The following is a 16,954-nucleotide window of genomic DNA, read 5'->3' on the forward strand; positions in this document are numbered from 1 at the left end:
ACTTATTGTTAAAGTCATCTAATGAAGTCAGAGGAACTGGGTTCCTAGTCCTATAGAATTAGGAGTTGCTTAAGTTTACTATGCATAAAAGCACAAGTAGACGATGAAGATTATTTCCATTCTACTGTTCCAATGTTTCTTTCCTTTAACATATTCAGGACATAGAATAGCTATCCTAGCATAAAGATCATACTACCAAAATCATTGTCTTAACCCCCCAGAACAGGCTAGATGCTGCTTTTAACAACACACGATACCCTGTATTTTAGATGACCAGTGGGTTACCATGCAGCTACAGTTCTTCCTCGCCCAAAATGCTGCCTCATATATTTTGGTAAATTGTCCAGATCTGGTGCAGTATTGATTTCTCCCTCTCTGAGCTCATACCCATTCAATAAGCTGCAAGAGGCCCTTGTCCTGGCTGAATTCCCTCAAAGCAGGGCCCGGGTTTGTTCCTCCTGGTCCTCAGCAGAAGCTGATTATTAGCTAGTAGGAAACAAACCACTGGAGACAGAAAGGGAATTTTATCTCAAAGAGAGAAATATGACAGAGAAAGACACCTGTGAGGTTAAATGAAAAAGCAGAAAAAAAAAAAGAAATCAGGTTACCAGAAGTATGTATGTTAGACTCTTATTTTAGTAAAAAATGGCCAAAAATCCTCCCAAACATAAGAAGAGAAACAAATCTGTACGGGTATGTAGAGTATGTATGTGAGCAGTGGTTATTTCCAGGTAGTGGGATGTTGGTTCGTTTTTACTCCTTGTTTTTTACATTCTCTGAATTTTTAATAAGGAGCATGAATTAATTTTATAATTGGGAAAAAAACGCTTTTTTTTTTTTTTTTTTCAGTTTTTGGCCAGGGTTGGATTTGAACCTGCCACCTCCGGCATATGGGGCTGGCGCCCTACTCCTTTGAGCCACAGGCTCCATTAAGAAGAGAGAAGGAGTAAAAGCACAGTAATTTTATGATCTACCTGAAGGAATATTATTTTTTGCCTTCAAAATAGGGAGACTTTTCAAGTTCCTCAAGGATTTCTTGAAAGAGCTGTTTTTCTGTTTAGTAAGCATTTAAAAGGCGATGAAATTTATGAAAAAGATGAGGCTAGCACTCATAATCTCCAGATTGCAGAATCATTAAGAATAAAGAAAAGGGCTCAGCACCTGTAGCTCAAGCGGCTAAGGCGCCGGCCATATACACCAGAGCTGGCAGGTTTGAATCTAGACTGGGTCTGCCAAACAACAATGACAACTACAACCAAAAAATAGCTGGGTGTTTTGCAGGTGCCTGTAGTCCCAGCTGCTTGGGAGGCTGAGGCAAGAGAATCGCTTAAGCCCAGGAGTTGGAGGTTGCTGTGAGCTATGATGCCACAGCACTCTACCCAGGGTGACAGCTTGAGGTTCTGTCTCAAAAAAAAAAAAAAAAAAAAAAGAATAGTGAAAAGACAGACTTGGCACCTGTAGCTCCATGGTTAGGGTGCCAGCCATATACACCAGGGCTGGTGGGTTTGAACCCAGCCTAGGCCTGCCAAACAATAATGACAATTACAACAAAAACGACAAATAGCCAGGTGTTGTGGCGGGTACCTGTAGTCCCAGCTACTTGGGAGGCTGAGGCAAGAGAATCACTTAAGAGTCTGAAGTTGCTGTGAGCTGTGATGCCACAGCCCTTTACTGAGGGTGACAAAGTGAGACTTTGTCTCAAAAAAAAAAAAATGAAAAGACAAAAGCAGATCTATAAAAAGAAAATGACCCATCTCCATGGCGTGTCCAGAGGTTCTCTGCTGCCCATGTTGCAGGAACCTGCAAGGACAGCAAAGAGTAGTCTTTTCCAAAAAGTTCAAATCAAACTCTAAATGGGCACTCTAGAATATTGGAAGTTTTTAAACAAGGTCGCCTATTTATTTTTCTTGTGCCTGAATTTAGATTTCTTTAAGAGAAATACTATATTTACGACACTATTAATAAGTGTGCATCCATTTAAAATATTTATTTGGATTTGCTGTCCTATCAACGGATCTTCTTTCCTGCCCCTTTTGTCTTGAGACTGAGTTAAGACAAGACAATCTCAGGCTGCAGTTCAAAGAAATAGAATTCCTATTAGGGCACGGGATGGCCGGCTCCTAGGCTGCTTCAGTCACTTATTTCCTTTTATTATAATGCCAAATGTTATTTAGATTTCAGTCACTTAGTAATGCTATGCTGAACACATCGGGGCTTCTGAAAAATTCCATACCTACTAGTCCTTTCATTTTCATAATAACCATATATCAATATCCCCTTTCCAACTAAATTAAACCACTATTTAAAAAAGAATCTGTGTTTTATCAGAGTTTAAGAGATTACGATGCAACGAACAACAGTCTTCAAAAATGTTCCTTCATGTTATTAAGAATTAAGAAATCTTGTTAAAATTCTTTCAGCTTTTAAGAAACATAAGCAGCTTTGGGATGTAGTGCCTGACATGAACTTTGTAAGTCATTCCCTTGGAGCGATCATCTGCATTAGTGAAGATATTTCGTTCAAGGTAGCGCCCTGTGCTGCTTTTCCGTATTGGGGCTGTCAATCTAATTGCTTTTTTAAGCCAGAGATTGAAAATACACTACAGACTTTTAGGGCTAAGGTAGCTTAATGTGCTTTAGTGGTGAGAGCCGCACTCGCCATCAAGGAAGAGAGCCTCTTCTGATGTGAGTGTCGCTAATGAGCCCAAGTTGTTGAGTGACGTGGAAAGCAGAGTTTTTGGTGTCACTACTTAGGATGCTAAAGGAAGGCTGGTACCGGCAGAGGGAGAAAACCCACGTACCCACAGTGCCTTTCAGTCTGACTTCAATGTTCACTCATGGAGGAACTTAAGGAGAGAAGAACAGTAACAGAGGAAGGAGATAACCGTTTTTCTATTATCCCAAATGAACAATAGGTGAGAACTGATTCCACTAATGTACCTGGAGTTGTTTTATTCATGCTAGTTTTCATAGAAGCCATGGGACTTATCAAGAGTTCTTATAGTAAAATATGCATTGGCTCTAGCCTAGGATACCCTGGTGGTTTATAGGCTATGGAGATTTCCTCCCCATGTCTCACCCTCGGTGTACCTCTGGGAAGACGTCAAGTTCACTATGAATTGACAGGGTCCCTTATCTTGCAAGGGGACCTAATCCAACCTTAGGCTGCATTAACAGAAGTACAGTAGCCTATACCGCCTGGTACTAGTCAGGTTACCGCTAGTGGGCTATGCTCAGTTCTCAGAGCCCTATTTTTAGAGGGTCACCAGCAAACAGAAGCACAGCTAGGGCAGGGTGATGAGGGTGGTTAGGCTCTTAGGAACACCCATGGAATAAGAGTTGGGGAATTAGTACTGTGTGGCTTGGAAAGGAGGAGGAAGGCAAGAGGAAGGGAGGATTGACTCCTTCTTCCCTAGAGTGTGGTCCCAGAGGGCAGACCTTGGATCAGAGGAGAGAAAATGCAGCAAAGTGGATGGTGGCTCTGTATCTGGAGTGACTTTTAGAACTTCTCAATGATAGGGTTGGCAGCCTTCCAAATTCATGATCAGGGTAGGTTCTCCCAGAGACTAGACAGGTTACCTGCTGGATTTGCTGCAGAGGATTGGCTGCGTATGTTGTAGGCTGGGTTAAAGGATTGTGAAATTCCTTCTAAAGGGGAGAGTTTGTGATTCTTTCCGAGGCCTTCCTTCATACAGAGTCTTACAAACTTGAATTCTTCTACATTGCATGTTTGAGTCATGAGGAATCAAAGATCTCCCAATCCAACATCAGGATGAAAGAGTAAGAAAATATTTTCATGTGCTGTTTCTCAAAGATGCTCAGATACGAACATCCTATTGACTAAAAAACAATTCCAATTATCTCACTGATATTTCTATTCAGTAAAGTCAATGAGCTATGATATAAGAATATATGACTTCCATCCTGAACAAAATTATTTTCATTTTTAAAGGGTAAACAAGAGATATTCCCTTTTCTCATGTGCGGGGCTCATTGGAGAAGGATGATTACAAATGGTCCAGAATGATGAATGCCCTAGAAGCTACAGTTAACTTCTGAGAGGAAATATGATTGGTTCTAGATGGAATTAAAATATTTACAAAAGAGGCAAATCTGTTTTTTCCTTTGTGTATGAGCAAACATATTGTGATTATTTTCAGGCAGGCCAAATAATTTTCTTGGAAGTATGCTGAATTATTTTAATATTAATCCTAAGAGAGGGTTTTCTCTTTTCCTTTCCAAGAAGACGCTTTTGTGTTGAGAATGTGTTTTAAAACAACAGATCAAGGAAAGTACAAGCATCTTTGAAGAGTGCAAAAATAATTTCCCAAGTAAGCAAATAAAACTTTGCACTTCAAATCAGGCCTTGATTCATTAAAAATCTTAAACTTCTCATGAGAAAAATTAACATTTAAACCACTGCTGCGTGGCCAAGCACTCCACCACACAAGAATATGAAATATCTCCTCTAAAAAAGTACAAAAAGGACAAAACCACAAATGTGGAACTTCAATTAATTTAAAGCCCCAATCAGCAAAGAATAAATCCTTCGCAGATCTAATTACCAGCGCTCTCGGAAGACCCAGGCCGACCAGCCAATCTTCCCCGTGTTTGAACAGCTTGATGAACTAGGGGACTGATGGATATCAAGTCATTTTGTTTAATTTATAAATGGATTTTCCCCTAATACTTAAATTATCATCAGTACAACACAATGAAAATGGGAACATTCTGAATGCAAAGTCTATAAGAGTCCTGGAAGGAATCCCAATGAGGAATGTCACCTCTGTTCATTCCTCTATACAATTGATCTAATTAAATACTGAGGGTAGAAAGGCAGTTTAAAATGTAGCCATTTCTGTTTTCTTTTTAGCCTTAATTTATCTGTTCACATCTTTCAAGTACCTTCTGATGCTTAAAAAAAAAAAGAAATAAAGAAACCAAGATTTCTGCAAGGCCCTAATACTTTTAATTCTACACCAGCGAATATTTAAAATGCCTCTGCTATAGACTTTGCTGAATAATAAATAAATGCATTACACTGAGCCATGGTAACAATAAAATGAAGAGGGTGTTCCAAATCAGGAGCTTTTCCGTCCAGTAGTTTGAGAGGGAACTGAAAGGAACTAGTACTTTCTGTATGTATTGTTCAATTGAAATTAGATCTCTGGATTATACTTATTAAAATGTCTCCTTATTTTCAAATCTCTCCCTTATTTAATTACTGCATGGGGCTGCAAGCTGCACGGAATTGTTAAATACCCTTCGATCTATTTATAGTCTCTTCGCACGGGTAACTTGAGCACACTCATTTGGCGAAGGTCCTTCTGACCCAGCCACACATTGGGTTTGCAATTCCCACCTGGCTCAGGGGTCTCCGACTGAGAGGAGGAGGACGCTGAGCTGGCTCCGTCCTCAGCGGCGCCCTGCGAGAGGAGACCCCGCCCCGGCGGGAGCTTCATGCCCAGCTGTTCCGCCATCTCCACGTGGTCCCCCGGGTGGACATAGTCAAAGACGCTGCTGCCTGTCAGCTCCACCTAGAGGGGGAAGAGAAAGAGAGGGAGAGAAAGGTGTCACTGGTTTTTCCGGTGTCACATTCAGCACCACAGTGATTCCGATTCTGGGCAGAAAAGGAAATACATTCAGGCCCCAGAAAACAATCCTGGTTCTAAGTCCTTCATCTTCAAATGCTTAAGGATTCTTGAAGTTGAAAGAGACAGATCTTTTTCGTATGTTATTTATTTAGCAATTGTTTAGCCCAGTTTTTTTTCCTCATACACTGTTTGCAGAAAGCCAAGACGTTCAGTGAAATGTGGACGGAGGCTGCCTTGTGTTCAGCTGTTTTATCTATGCGTCATCAAACACTTGCATGTTTTGTGTCAACCGGATGATTGACTGAATCCTACGTGTTCTTTCGGAGAAGTTTGGGCTTTGTATTCAAACAACCAGAGATAGCAGGCTCTTATTCCTTATAGTATACAGATTTCCAAGATGTGTTTTTATACACTGTGTATATTTAAATGAAAGGGCTGTTTACGAATATATGCAAAGGCATAATGTTTTCATTAAATATTACTCATTAGCTCTGTAATCGTATGGAGAATTTTCCATACAAAAGAGGTCAGCTGGGGTCTGAAGCAGCCATTTTTTTTTCCTGCTGGTATCAGCTTGTTTTCTCTTCAATCTAATAAGATACATGGTACGAATTTCCTTGAGGGCTTTAAGAAAATGTTTTATTTTGTGTACTCTTTGAATTGGGTTGATGCTAAAGGTAGAAAAAGAACATCAAATGTCAGAAGCATTGCAGCCTGAAGTGGGGGGACTCTGTCTCAGTGCTGGGGGCATAATCCCCACGTCTGGGTTTCGAGCCATCTAAGGGGCAGAAGTTGCTAAGGAATGGCCTTACCTCTGTACTCATCTGATAATCTAACTTTTATCTCCTTTTGAGAACAGTGGTAATGCTTCTAACAGACAACAGGGACAGATGTGTCAGTCACAAGACAAGTAAAAGCTCTTTCCCAGGTCACTAATGGCTTTGCTGGTTCCCTGGTCTCAGGCCAGCTATGATGTACCATGGAAGCTGCCAGGATTTCATCTTGTCCCAGGGGTTATCTAGAATACCTTCTTACCTCATTTCCCTTTCCTGTGTAATTTCCAGCATCCCTCCAAATTCCACCTGAGTGCCTGCACTCTTTCCTGCCAAGAAGGAAGACTGGCAGTAGGCGAACTGTCACAGATACTGGGATACTCAGAGCATTCTTATCCCCAGAACTCTAAGTCCCGGTAAAATGATCACCTCTACTCACAGATACCATTTGATTAAAATCTTAACAGGCAACGGATCTTCAACATCTATCAATTAACAGGGGTACAGCTAGAAAAATAGGAATCTAAATTTGATTTGGTTAATAGCTATTCCTGAAAATGGCTCGCATAACTTTCACTGAAAATGAGGTGCGTTCTCCTGCTATTAAATTGCACTGTCCTACTGTATTACCCTGCTCCCGACGATATCGTTTTACAACTCGTTTCCTCTCCTTGGTATCGTTACAGAGTGTAAATCAGGATTCACCGCGATCAGCTCCTACCCTCTGGGAGGGGGGGATTACATGGAAATAATCCCTTTAATGTGCGCCTTGCCTCTAAGCACTTCACACAGTAATAAATGGGTAAACTGACTTTGAGCAATTAAGAAATTAAATGAAACTAATAAAATGTGTGTTTTAATATTTCTTGATGGTTATTTTGTTTGGAGATTAGCAAATATGAAGAAGGCACTCTCATTTTGCAGGGAGTCCAATTGTAGCACTTAATAAATATTTCTGTCACTTTTCTCAAACTCTGATTTTTTTTTTTTTAATACTTCAATGTGCCTTTTGGGACAGACCACAGATTGTGTTAAAATGACAACACAAGTGGGAGATAAAATAGATTTCTGAAGGTGCTGGTTATTGAATATTCATGTACACCAGTCTTATGGAGAGGAGGAACAGACCACCATCTCCACAATCTGATTCCCACAAAATAACGCCCTGAATATGGCACGCTTAGAGCGGGATTGAGTTGTGATGTGTTGTTATGGCAGGGCGAGGACTTTCTGCTCCACGGGTCTCATGGGATTCCTCACCAAGACACTTCACAGCCTAATATGATGGAGAGGTGGCCACCGAGAATTTGACACAAGCCTAGTCTTGTAGTTAAGGACACATGGTGTAGAGGGCAGCACCAACCACTCGGAGTCATAACCTGACTTTGACATGAGAATTTTTTTCTCCTAGGCTGGGTGACCTTGTCAATTTACTATTGTAAAAATGGCTGCAGCTGCTCTGTGGGAACCCGGGGCACCACCCACGTTGAACCCATGTGACTGGCACCTGCTGGAATGCTGTCCCTTGGGAATTGTGCAAGACAGTGTGGCCCTGAGAGCTAGAATGAAAACAAGACTTGCTTGGCCTGTCTCTTGGCTGAGAATGCCTGCTGCTGTTTGATGGCTAAGAAAGGATGATACCCACAATGTATATCGTATAACTTTGTGTTCTCACTTGGGGCAGCAGTTTAATCGGCATGGGATGATACACGCTTTGAGCCTTGATATCAACAATAGCAATATTAGCAGTTACCCACTATGGGTAGGTACTTTCTTGTACTTTGCTTTCATTAGTCCTCATAACAATCTTTTGAATTGCTCTGGTTATCCTCATTTCACAGAAGAAACTGAATACCTGAAACAGCCAATGATGGAGATAGAATTTGATTCAAAGCATACTTGACTTGACCTACCACCTCCCGGTTAGTACAGTTGGCAGGGCACTCTGAGCTCCTGTATCCCTCAGGATAACACTGAACACCAAGAATGCAGGAGGGCGGGGAGTCTTTTAGTCACCTGGGAGGAGGAGGATGCTCTGCCATTGGATCAAGAAGGTGCTTATGTTTGCATGTTGAGTTGGAAGAGACTTTAAATATCCTCCATTCTTATCCCCTTACTTAACAGATGAAGTTAACTTAACTTAACCATCTTAACTTCCATCATTCTCAGAAGTTAAAATGGTTTTTCAAGTGTACCCAGATGTTTTGTGATGGAAGCAGGGCTGTGAGTCCTCTGGACTAAATCTTGGTCCACCATTTTTCTCATGAAACGCTTGTCTGATTTTTATTTTAATCTCATGACTAGAACTCATGTTTCTTGTCACTAAATTCTGTGCCTCAAAATAGACTACAAAAACTAAGATTTGGAATTTTTTATTTGATGAACGGACATTACTTCTTGTTCACTGTAAGTAGGAAAAAGAAACATAGCTCCAGTCTAATGCTAATTAGGTGCTTTCAAATCTCTAGTTACCAACTCTTCCAAACATTTCCCCACTGAGAACCAGGACCACTGCCTTGTGTTTAGTAGCTCTATCAAAAATATTTGTTGAATGAATAAAGGAATGCTTTTTACACCTGAAAATTTTGGGGGCTTTATTTGTATTTAATTCAGACAAGTTTACATTAGTTCTTTTACATTATTAATGCCATTATTATTATAACAAATAAACTTTAGCACCATTAAGATAGTCATTCCCAATAATTCCTGGAATTTCACTGAGGATAGGACTGTACAAATGTTAGAAAAGGGCAGTCTTAAAAAAATTTGTTAAAGAATAGTGGCCATCTTTCATAACCCATGTTGCTTCCAATCTATGGCACAACTGGGTTTAACTGGGTAACTTCCAACTCACGTACCCCTATGACCTCCTTATCTGAATTGTAACATAGTTCCACAGAAATTATTTCTTAACTATTCCTTTAGATCACCAATGGTAGAAATTTCGAGAAATTTCATTTTATGTTAGCTAGCGGTCCTATCCTGTCTCCAATCCTGAATTATGATCTACCTAGCGGAAAGGTAAACCTTTGTTCTCTCCTAACAGAGCGCCCCAATTGGTGCAAAATGCATTCTGAGGCAAAATGTGAGAACCTCTTCATTTTATAGCAAACTTAATCATTTTATAAAGTGATTTTAAAAAATAGCCACGTTTTGTTTATTAAACTTAAGAAATAGACCTAAGGGTCTTTGAATTGTTTCTCTAGTCGAAGAAAGAGAAGGAATCACGACCATTTCTAAACTCCCCACTTGGTCCAACTTTACTCCAGGTGATGACTCTCCCAGAAAAATGACTCTCACATTGCCACTTACAAAGCAGCTGAGAGTGGATCACGGGCAGCAGATAGGCAATAAGAAATAAAAAGTCAATCACATCCAGAAACAGCATTTTGTTTAAACTCTTTTCTCCCTGCCTTTCCCCTGCCCAGTGCTACTACAGATGCCTTTGGGACAAACCACAGCTTCTGGTGCCATCTGGCATAACCTATAGTCAGGCTAAGCCACACAGACATCCTCAAATTTATTTCACGTTCTCATAGCTTGCATGTAATTTGCACGCTAGACACAGTTGATTTGGTAACTCTGAAGTTTCCTGGGAAAAAAAAAATGTAAATATATTATACAGTGGTTTGAGTTGACTTTTCCATGTCAGGTCACTGTACCCTGCTGGTAGATCGGATGGGGGACTAATTTGTCTTTTCATACATCAAGCAAGCATGTCAATAGCCTTTGCGTGGCCCCCTGGAGTGAGCAATACTTTTTAACTACAGCAATGTACTAACAGTGCAACTCATTGAATTCAGCGCTTCTTTGATGGAAGGGATTGGGTAGAAATGAGAAGCAGGCAGTGATGGTGTAAGTCATCTCCATACTGGAACAACGGAAGAGCATACCTTTATAAAGGATGATCACAAAACTGATTTTTAAGTTCTTTCTTTAAAAATGCTTCAGTCTTAAAAATCAACTTTGTTTTATTCCTATCTCCTAAAAGAGGTTATTTAAGACCCACCGCTTAAGGTCACATGTCCCAACTAAGCCTTTTCTAAGACATTGTTTCTTTTCTTTTCTTTCTTTCTTTCTTTTTTTTTAATTTAAGGACATTGAGGTTCCTGAGAAGGGCCTCTTGGTTAAGCCCCTTTTTAGGATTTTTCTGCAACCAGGCCCCACTCCCATAGGGGTGGTGGCATTATCTAAATAGCAGGTCATTCCTGAGAGTACTGTGTTGGGGGTAAGTGGCTTGGAAACCTAATTCCCAGGTTAGGCTTTCAGATCTCCTATGAGACCCTGACATCCAGGTTAGATAATCCTGACCCAGGATAAAGTGGAAATTCTATCTCACCACAGCAGGTGAGGATTTGTAGTTTTTTGGGAGGTCACATTTGTATTATTGAAGGATAATAAAATGATAAGAGAATAAAATATAATAAGATATGATAGCTTGATTAGCATAGGTTTTCTTTGGATTTACTGGTATCTTAATACCATCTTCATAACTTCCTACATATTGCAGAATGCTATTGAATATTTATGAACTGTTTTGACAGAAACTTGATGTTCTTTACTGCTCTGTCTCATTCTATGTATTTGCTGACTTATCTGAAGGAAAACGCATAAAAGCATGGGGTCCGTTACAGAAATACGTGTATAAATTAGTAGAACAAGAAGAAAGAAAGGTTCTGTATCAGAATGATGAGGCAGAATGAAAAAATCCTTCCAGTGTCATCAAATAAGATGGCAAATCTACTCTTTTTACAGATCCATTAGCAGAGCCTTCCCCTAGAAGAATTTTAGCTCAAAGATACCACATCATGTGTTTGTTTTATCTTTAGAAATAAACATTTTGACTCCTGTGGAAATCAGTGGAGTATGGTTTTTGTTTTGTTAATATATTTTTCTATCACCCCTAGAGTGTCTGATTGGAGAAGTACCACGCCAGCACCCAGAGAGACACTGCACAACCAGTTCTGAACTTTGACGTAGAATTGCCAGGAGGCAATTCCAAAGGATATCCTACTACTCAGAAAAGAGAAAGGAAAAATCACACTGTTGGGGAAACGGGACAAAAACGGAAATAAGGAAGGAATTGTGGGATTGATTCAGACATGGGCACAGCTATTTGGAATGCTCTGTCTGCCCTTTTGACTATTGATCAGGCAATAATCAAATCTGATTGTTAAATATTCAGCATTGTCAAGACAGGTCATTGCAGAGACTCAAATATCCACTGAGCATTTTTAAATATTTACAGAAGCCTGGTGTGGTGGCTCACACCTGTAATCCTAGCACTCTGGGAGGCTGAGTGACATGGATTGCTTGAGGTCAGAAGTTCAAGAGCCTGAGCAAGAGTGAGACCCCCATCTCTACTAAAGACAGACAAACTAGCCAGGCATTATGGTGCATGTCTATAGTCCTAGCTACTTGGGTGGCTGAAGCAGGAGGACTGCTTGAGCTCAGGAATTTGAGGTTGCTGTGAGCTATGATGCCACAGCACTCAACCCAGGGCACAGAGACACTGTCTCAAAAAGAATCCATAAAATAAAAATAAATGAATAAATACTTAAATAATCTGTGTATAAAATAGATCCACAAACTCTTTGAGGTCTCTTCCATTTTTTTTCTGTTTAAGGACTAAATTACATGCTATCTTTCTTTTCTTTCTTATAATCACTCTATAATATGGAAGTAGTGGTTTTAGAGTAATTTTGATATGCCAGTATCATTTTCCTTTCATTAAGAGACACCACTTAAAAGAAGAACCTAGAAAATGCCTAATACCAAGAGGACATTACATCACAAGAATGAGCCCAGGGATTTCTGAAAGTGACTAAATCAAGAAATTTTAAAATCCTGTTTTACAAGGTTCCTACAGTTTTGAAGTTTTAACGTATCTGTAGGGCAGGAAAGGCCAACTTTTTAGTATTTGTAACAGTGCTGGGAAAGAAAAAGGATGCCGTTGGAGGTTACATCATAGCAACACTTGAAATGATGTCAAGAAAGAAATATTAACAATCTTACAAGTCACTGAAGTCAGTCTCTCTTTACAGAAGATCAAAGGAAGAGTAAGATGTCATTTTCAAACCTTCTTCATTACCTTGGTGGTAAGGAGACCAATCAACATAAAATACTTGATATTGGCATAGTTAATCCATTATCCTCAAATTTTACATGGTTCAGTATTTGTCATTTAAATCTGGATACACATTAAGATGCATGTTATGCACTGCCAGACTTCGGTATCAATATACTTCAATTTTTGTTTAATTGTTATTATTCTCACAGTGAATTCTGTCCTCCTTCTTTTGGGTATGTGAACAAGAAAAAGTGGAAAATGATTGTAAGTTAAGATTGAAATTGAAATCTTCCCTCGATTGTAAACAGCCCTTTTAAAGAAAGGTAACTGGATTAGGAAAACTAATAATTATGGGGATGATTTTTCCATTTGCTGTTGAAAGCTTCACAGGATGATTTTATTTGATTCTAGTTACAGTAAAACAATGTGGTTTATATCTCTAAAACCCTGGATATGCTTAATGCACACAAATGATAATTCATAATAATAAACAATAAATAATAAGGCATATACATAATACAATTAATCATTATTTATGATTTTCTAAAGGGGCTTCTCTATGATGGAAGATCAACAACAGCAGCCCATTTGCAGAAGTTAAGTCGCAATGTTTCAGTGACACCATTAAAAGCAAAAAAAAAAAAAAAAAAGTGTAAAACTATGAAGGCTTAATCAAGGTGATTTTTCTCTATACCTCAAGAGGTCTTTATGGTTCAGAGAAAAGAAAACAAAAGGAGGATCTTGCTCCTGGCAGGTTGGAGCACTCTGCCAGTGCCAAAGCTGTTGTATGTGAAGCAATTGGCTTTCCTTGTCTGTGTCACGGTAAGGGGTCCTAAGACATCTCCTCCAGGAGAACCACAGAGCATATTAAAATATTTTCAAAACAGAGCGGTTAGCCCACATCAAGAAATTGACGTGGGAGTTAATCCAATGAGGAGAACAAGGAGAAATAAAATTCTCCATGCCATCATCAACTACAGAGCCTTCTAGAATCTTCCCTGTTGATATATTTAAGCAAATCTTATGAACCTCCTGAATGCCACCTGGGTACTCTACCCATACTGTGTAATTTACTTGGAGTGAATTACTATAAGGAAACAGCCTAATGCATGGCTATTTTATTTGGGCTATTGTAACTACTAACTGTGGTAGTGGTTGGAGTTATTTTCTATGAAACAAGTCAATCATCTGAGCACTGTCTCGGTGCTATTTGAAAGGAATAAGTTAAATTCACAACTGTTTAATAACAGACTGAGGTACTCCTGTTAGCAGAGGGAATGTAAATAGAACTGGCAATAGAGAAAATGAGTCAAAAGAAATGAGTCATTCCAGAGGTGAAAAGCAAAGCTGTGCTCATGATCCTTCAGATATTTCAGGAGGAACATGGTGGTAGGGAACGTACCTGTTTGAGAACCTGACAAATTCTGTGTTCTGTCTGATCCCGTGCATATCATTTGGCATTATATTTCAGAGTTTCAGACTCTCCAGCTATTTATCCATGAATATTCTCTAGAGACAAGTATTGCTCTTGAGTGTTTGAAATATGGCTACTGTAAGTTATTTAATATAAAATAACACTAGTTTTTAAAGACTTAGCAGAAAAATAAAAAGAATGCAAGCCATCTTATAATTTGTATTGATTACATGTTGAAATAATATTTTTAGAAATGTGAGACTAAATAAAAATACACTATTAAAATTGATCTCACTTGGGTTTTTTTTTTTTTTTAACTTGTTAAAATGTGGACACTAGGAAAATTTAAAATTCCACATGTGGTTTGTAGTATGTTTTTAATGGGCAGTGATGCTCTAGAACCAAGAATCCCTGGGATAGAAGAACATGAAGTATTAGAATACGATGAAGATGACATGAAAGGGAGGAGGTTTAAGAGAATAAAATATAATTATCAATACAGAAACGTTATCTTTAGAATAAAGGACTGACTAGTCGATTGAATCAATCAGTCAATCAAATACTTATTGATCATCAGCTCTCTGCAAGACACTGTATTTGGGATCATGGGCATAAAAAGAAGCATGGAAACTCAGCACCTGCCCCGAAGAGGTTTACAATTCACTTTGGAGAGGTAAGACAAACGCATACAAGGTCAGATGATATGACAAAATTATATGATGGCACAGTCTAGGATATAGTTAACTTGCAACGTGAGCATCATAGGTTACTGCCTCAAATTCCTCCATATCCCTTGAGGATTTCCTTAAAATGCAGAGTCATGGGCTCCTTGAAATTCTGGCTCGACAGATCTGGGGCAAGGCATAAGATTCTGCATGTTTAGGGAGCTTTTGGGTGATCCTGGGACTGCTAGTCCTTGGCCGCACTTTGAGAAGCATTGGTACCAGCCTGTGCTGAGGTAGTCCTGGACCAAAAGAACCTGGGACAGCAACTCTCATTCTGGCTCCTCGCAGAACAGAGGTTGAGAAAGGACAGCTGGCTTAGATCTAAAGCTGGGAGCAATCCAAGACGGAACGGGAGTCTAACTACACTGGAGCTTAAAAGGGCAGGCTCTCGGGTTAAGCTGAAAACACTGGAAAGCATTAGCTGAGGCTTGAGAAACACTAAATGAATGATTTTGACCTTAGGGAGATGTATCTATGCTTGTGTTCATTAACCTTTTATCCCTCTCTTTTATTTATTTATTTATTATTATTATTTTTGCATTTATCCCCCTCTTTTAATTGCTATATCATAATTGTGTATATTTATTGGGGGGGGCACATATGATATTTTGATACATAATATGGAATGACCAAATCAGAGTAAACGGGACATCGACCACCCGAAACATTTATTTTTTCTTTGTATGGAGAACATCACTTCTCTTCCATTTGGAAATATGCCATAAATTATTACCTACAATCTTCCTACTGTACTATTAAATACTAGAACTTACCCCCTTTTAAAATATCGAGGAACAGGCCCAAGTCATCATTTATAGGGAATATCATATCTTATTTTTCTTCTCAAGTTTGTATCTTGAAGAAAGGTGCAGACCAGACCGAGGCCATGTCTAAATAATTGCCACACTTTGAACCTTTGTCCTATATATTTAAGCTCTGGATCCAAGATTCTCATCTCATTTTTTTCTTATTTCTGACACATTCAAATAGAGTCAGCTGACGACAGATGATTATTTTTTTCCTCACGGGTGCACACAAAACCCACTCTGCCCTTTGGAATTTTTAATCTAGCTTCTTTCTTCTCCAGGGAGACTTTTGTAGGTTGACTGTCTTTTTACCTGACCATGCGTCCAGGAACAGTGGTGCTATCCCAACTTCTCTTCCTAGGGTGGGCAGAAAGAGCTCAAAATGAGGATGCACTTCCAAAATACTCCTTTAAAAAAGCAACTACCAGACCTCAAGAGTCATGACCTGTAATCCTAACACCAAATACCTCCTGTATCTGCATGCTTCTGTGTCATCTAGAGATGATGGTGCGGCTCAGTAATGGTAAGACTTTTCAAATTTTTGCTCCAGGTTGGGACCCAACAGCTCGCTACCATAAACACTACTTTCCTAAGAGAGGTAGTGGAAATTAGCCAGATAAATTACCTACAGTGTGATGCTTTACTGATTTTAATTAAATGTACCAGTCTGTTTTGACAAGCTTTGCATGTAGTTATCAAAACCTTTATATTTTACCATACCCCTTCAGTCTTGCTTTGAAAACCAATAGAAGAGCACAAAACACATTGGTTGAGAAAGGTTGGGGGTGGGTGGGAAGAGAGGGGTGAAAACTTATCAAAAGTAAAATTGGATTAAGAGTCAATCAAAATCCAACTGTGAATTTATCATTTCAATGAATTTCAATGAATGGTTTAAAATCTGTTTGAAATCTATTTGAAAATGAATATGTAATAATATAGACATATCTCCTTTTCAAAGCCAGTATTGTCAGATGTATTCTGAGCATTATAATTCATGAACAGAGTAGATGACTATTTGAAAAGTATTAAAATGAGCTGACTTTTCAATACAAGTGTCTTCACAATAAGTTTTCCTATTCTGGGCAATTCAGAAATGTAGACAATTGTGGTAGAAAAATAATATGTATTGTAATATTCATTGTACAGTAGTAGTGTAGTAAGTGGCAATTCTGGACATTACAAGAGACACAAGGATTATTTTCTGTGATTGCACAGAGAATACTTGGATTTCTTGTGAAGCTTTTGCATTGGAAATGAGATTCATCAGTCTGAACGGGGCAGGGTTAGAGCCCTTAGCAACATGCTTATTTTGTAGAAGGTCACTCAATAATAACTTCCTCTGCCCTCCAAGCTTATTAAGACTGACTGGCATATATTAATGAAAACACCTGATTCTCCAACCATAAAACCCAGACAAAGACTTTATTTTAATATTAAGGAAGGAACCCTTAATTAGCAGGGTTTCAAAAATGTCAGCTTCTTCTATTAGCTGTTCTGGTCCATCAAAGCCATAATCCCTACTGTCAAATTTCATCACATGATAGACAGTTTTGCCGGCTGTCTTTTTTTTTTT

General features: G+C 39.0%; 1 protein-coding gene across 2 annotated transcripts in view; it reads right to left on the bottom strand.

Annotated features, from left to right (window-relative positions):
- Window positions 1-16,954, bottom strand: part of NPAS3 (neuronal PAS domain protein 3) — an 845,925-nt gene that overhangs the window by 121,455 nt on the left and 707,516 nt on the right. For both annotated transcript variants that reach the window (XM_023514390.1, XM_023514389.1), the window contains one exon: window positions 5,362-5,536. In XM_023514390.1, coding sequence (XP_023370158.1) covers window positions 5,362-5,536 — 175 coding nt within the window. The remainder of the gene's footprint in view (window positions 1-5,361; window positions 5,537-16,954) is intronic.

This window comes from Otolemur garnettii, unplaced genomic scaffold (assembly GCF_000181295.1).
Source record: "Otolemur garnettii isolate 467f Iridium unplaced genomic scaffold, OtoGar3 scaffold00052, whole genome shotgun sequence".
Lineage (NCBI taxonomy): Eukaryota > Metazoa > Chordata > Mammalia > Primates > Galagidae > Otolemur > Otolemur garnettii.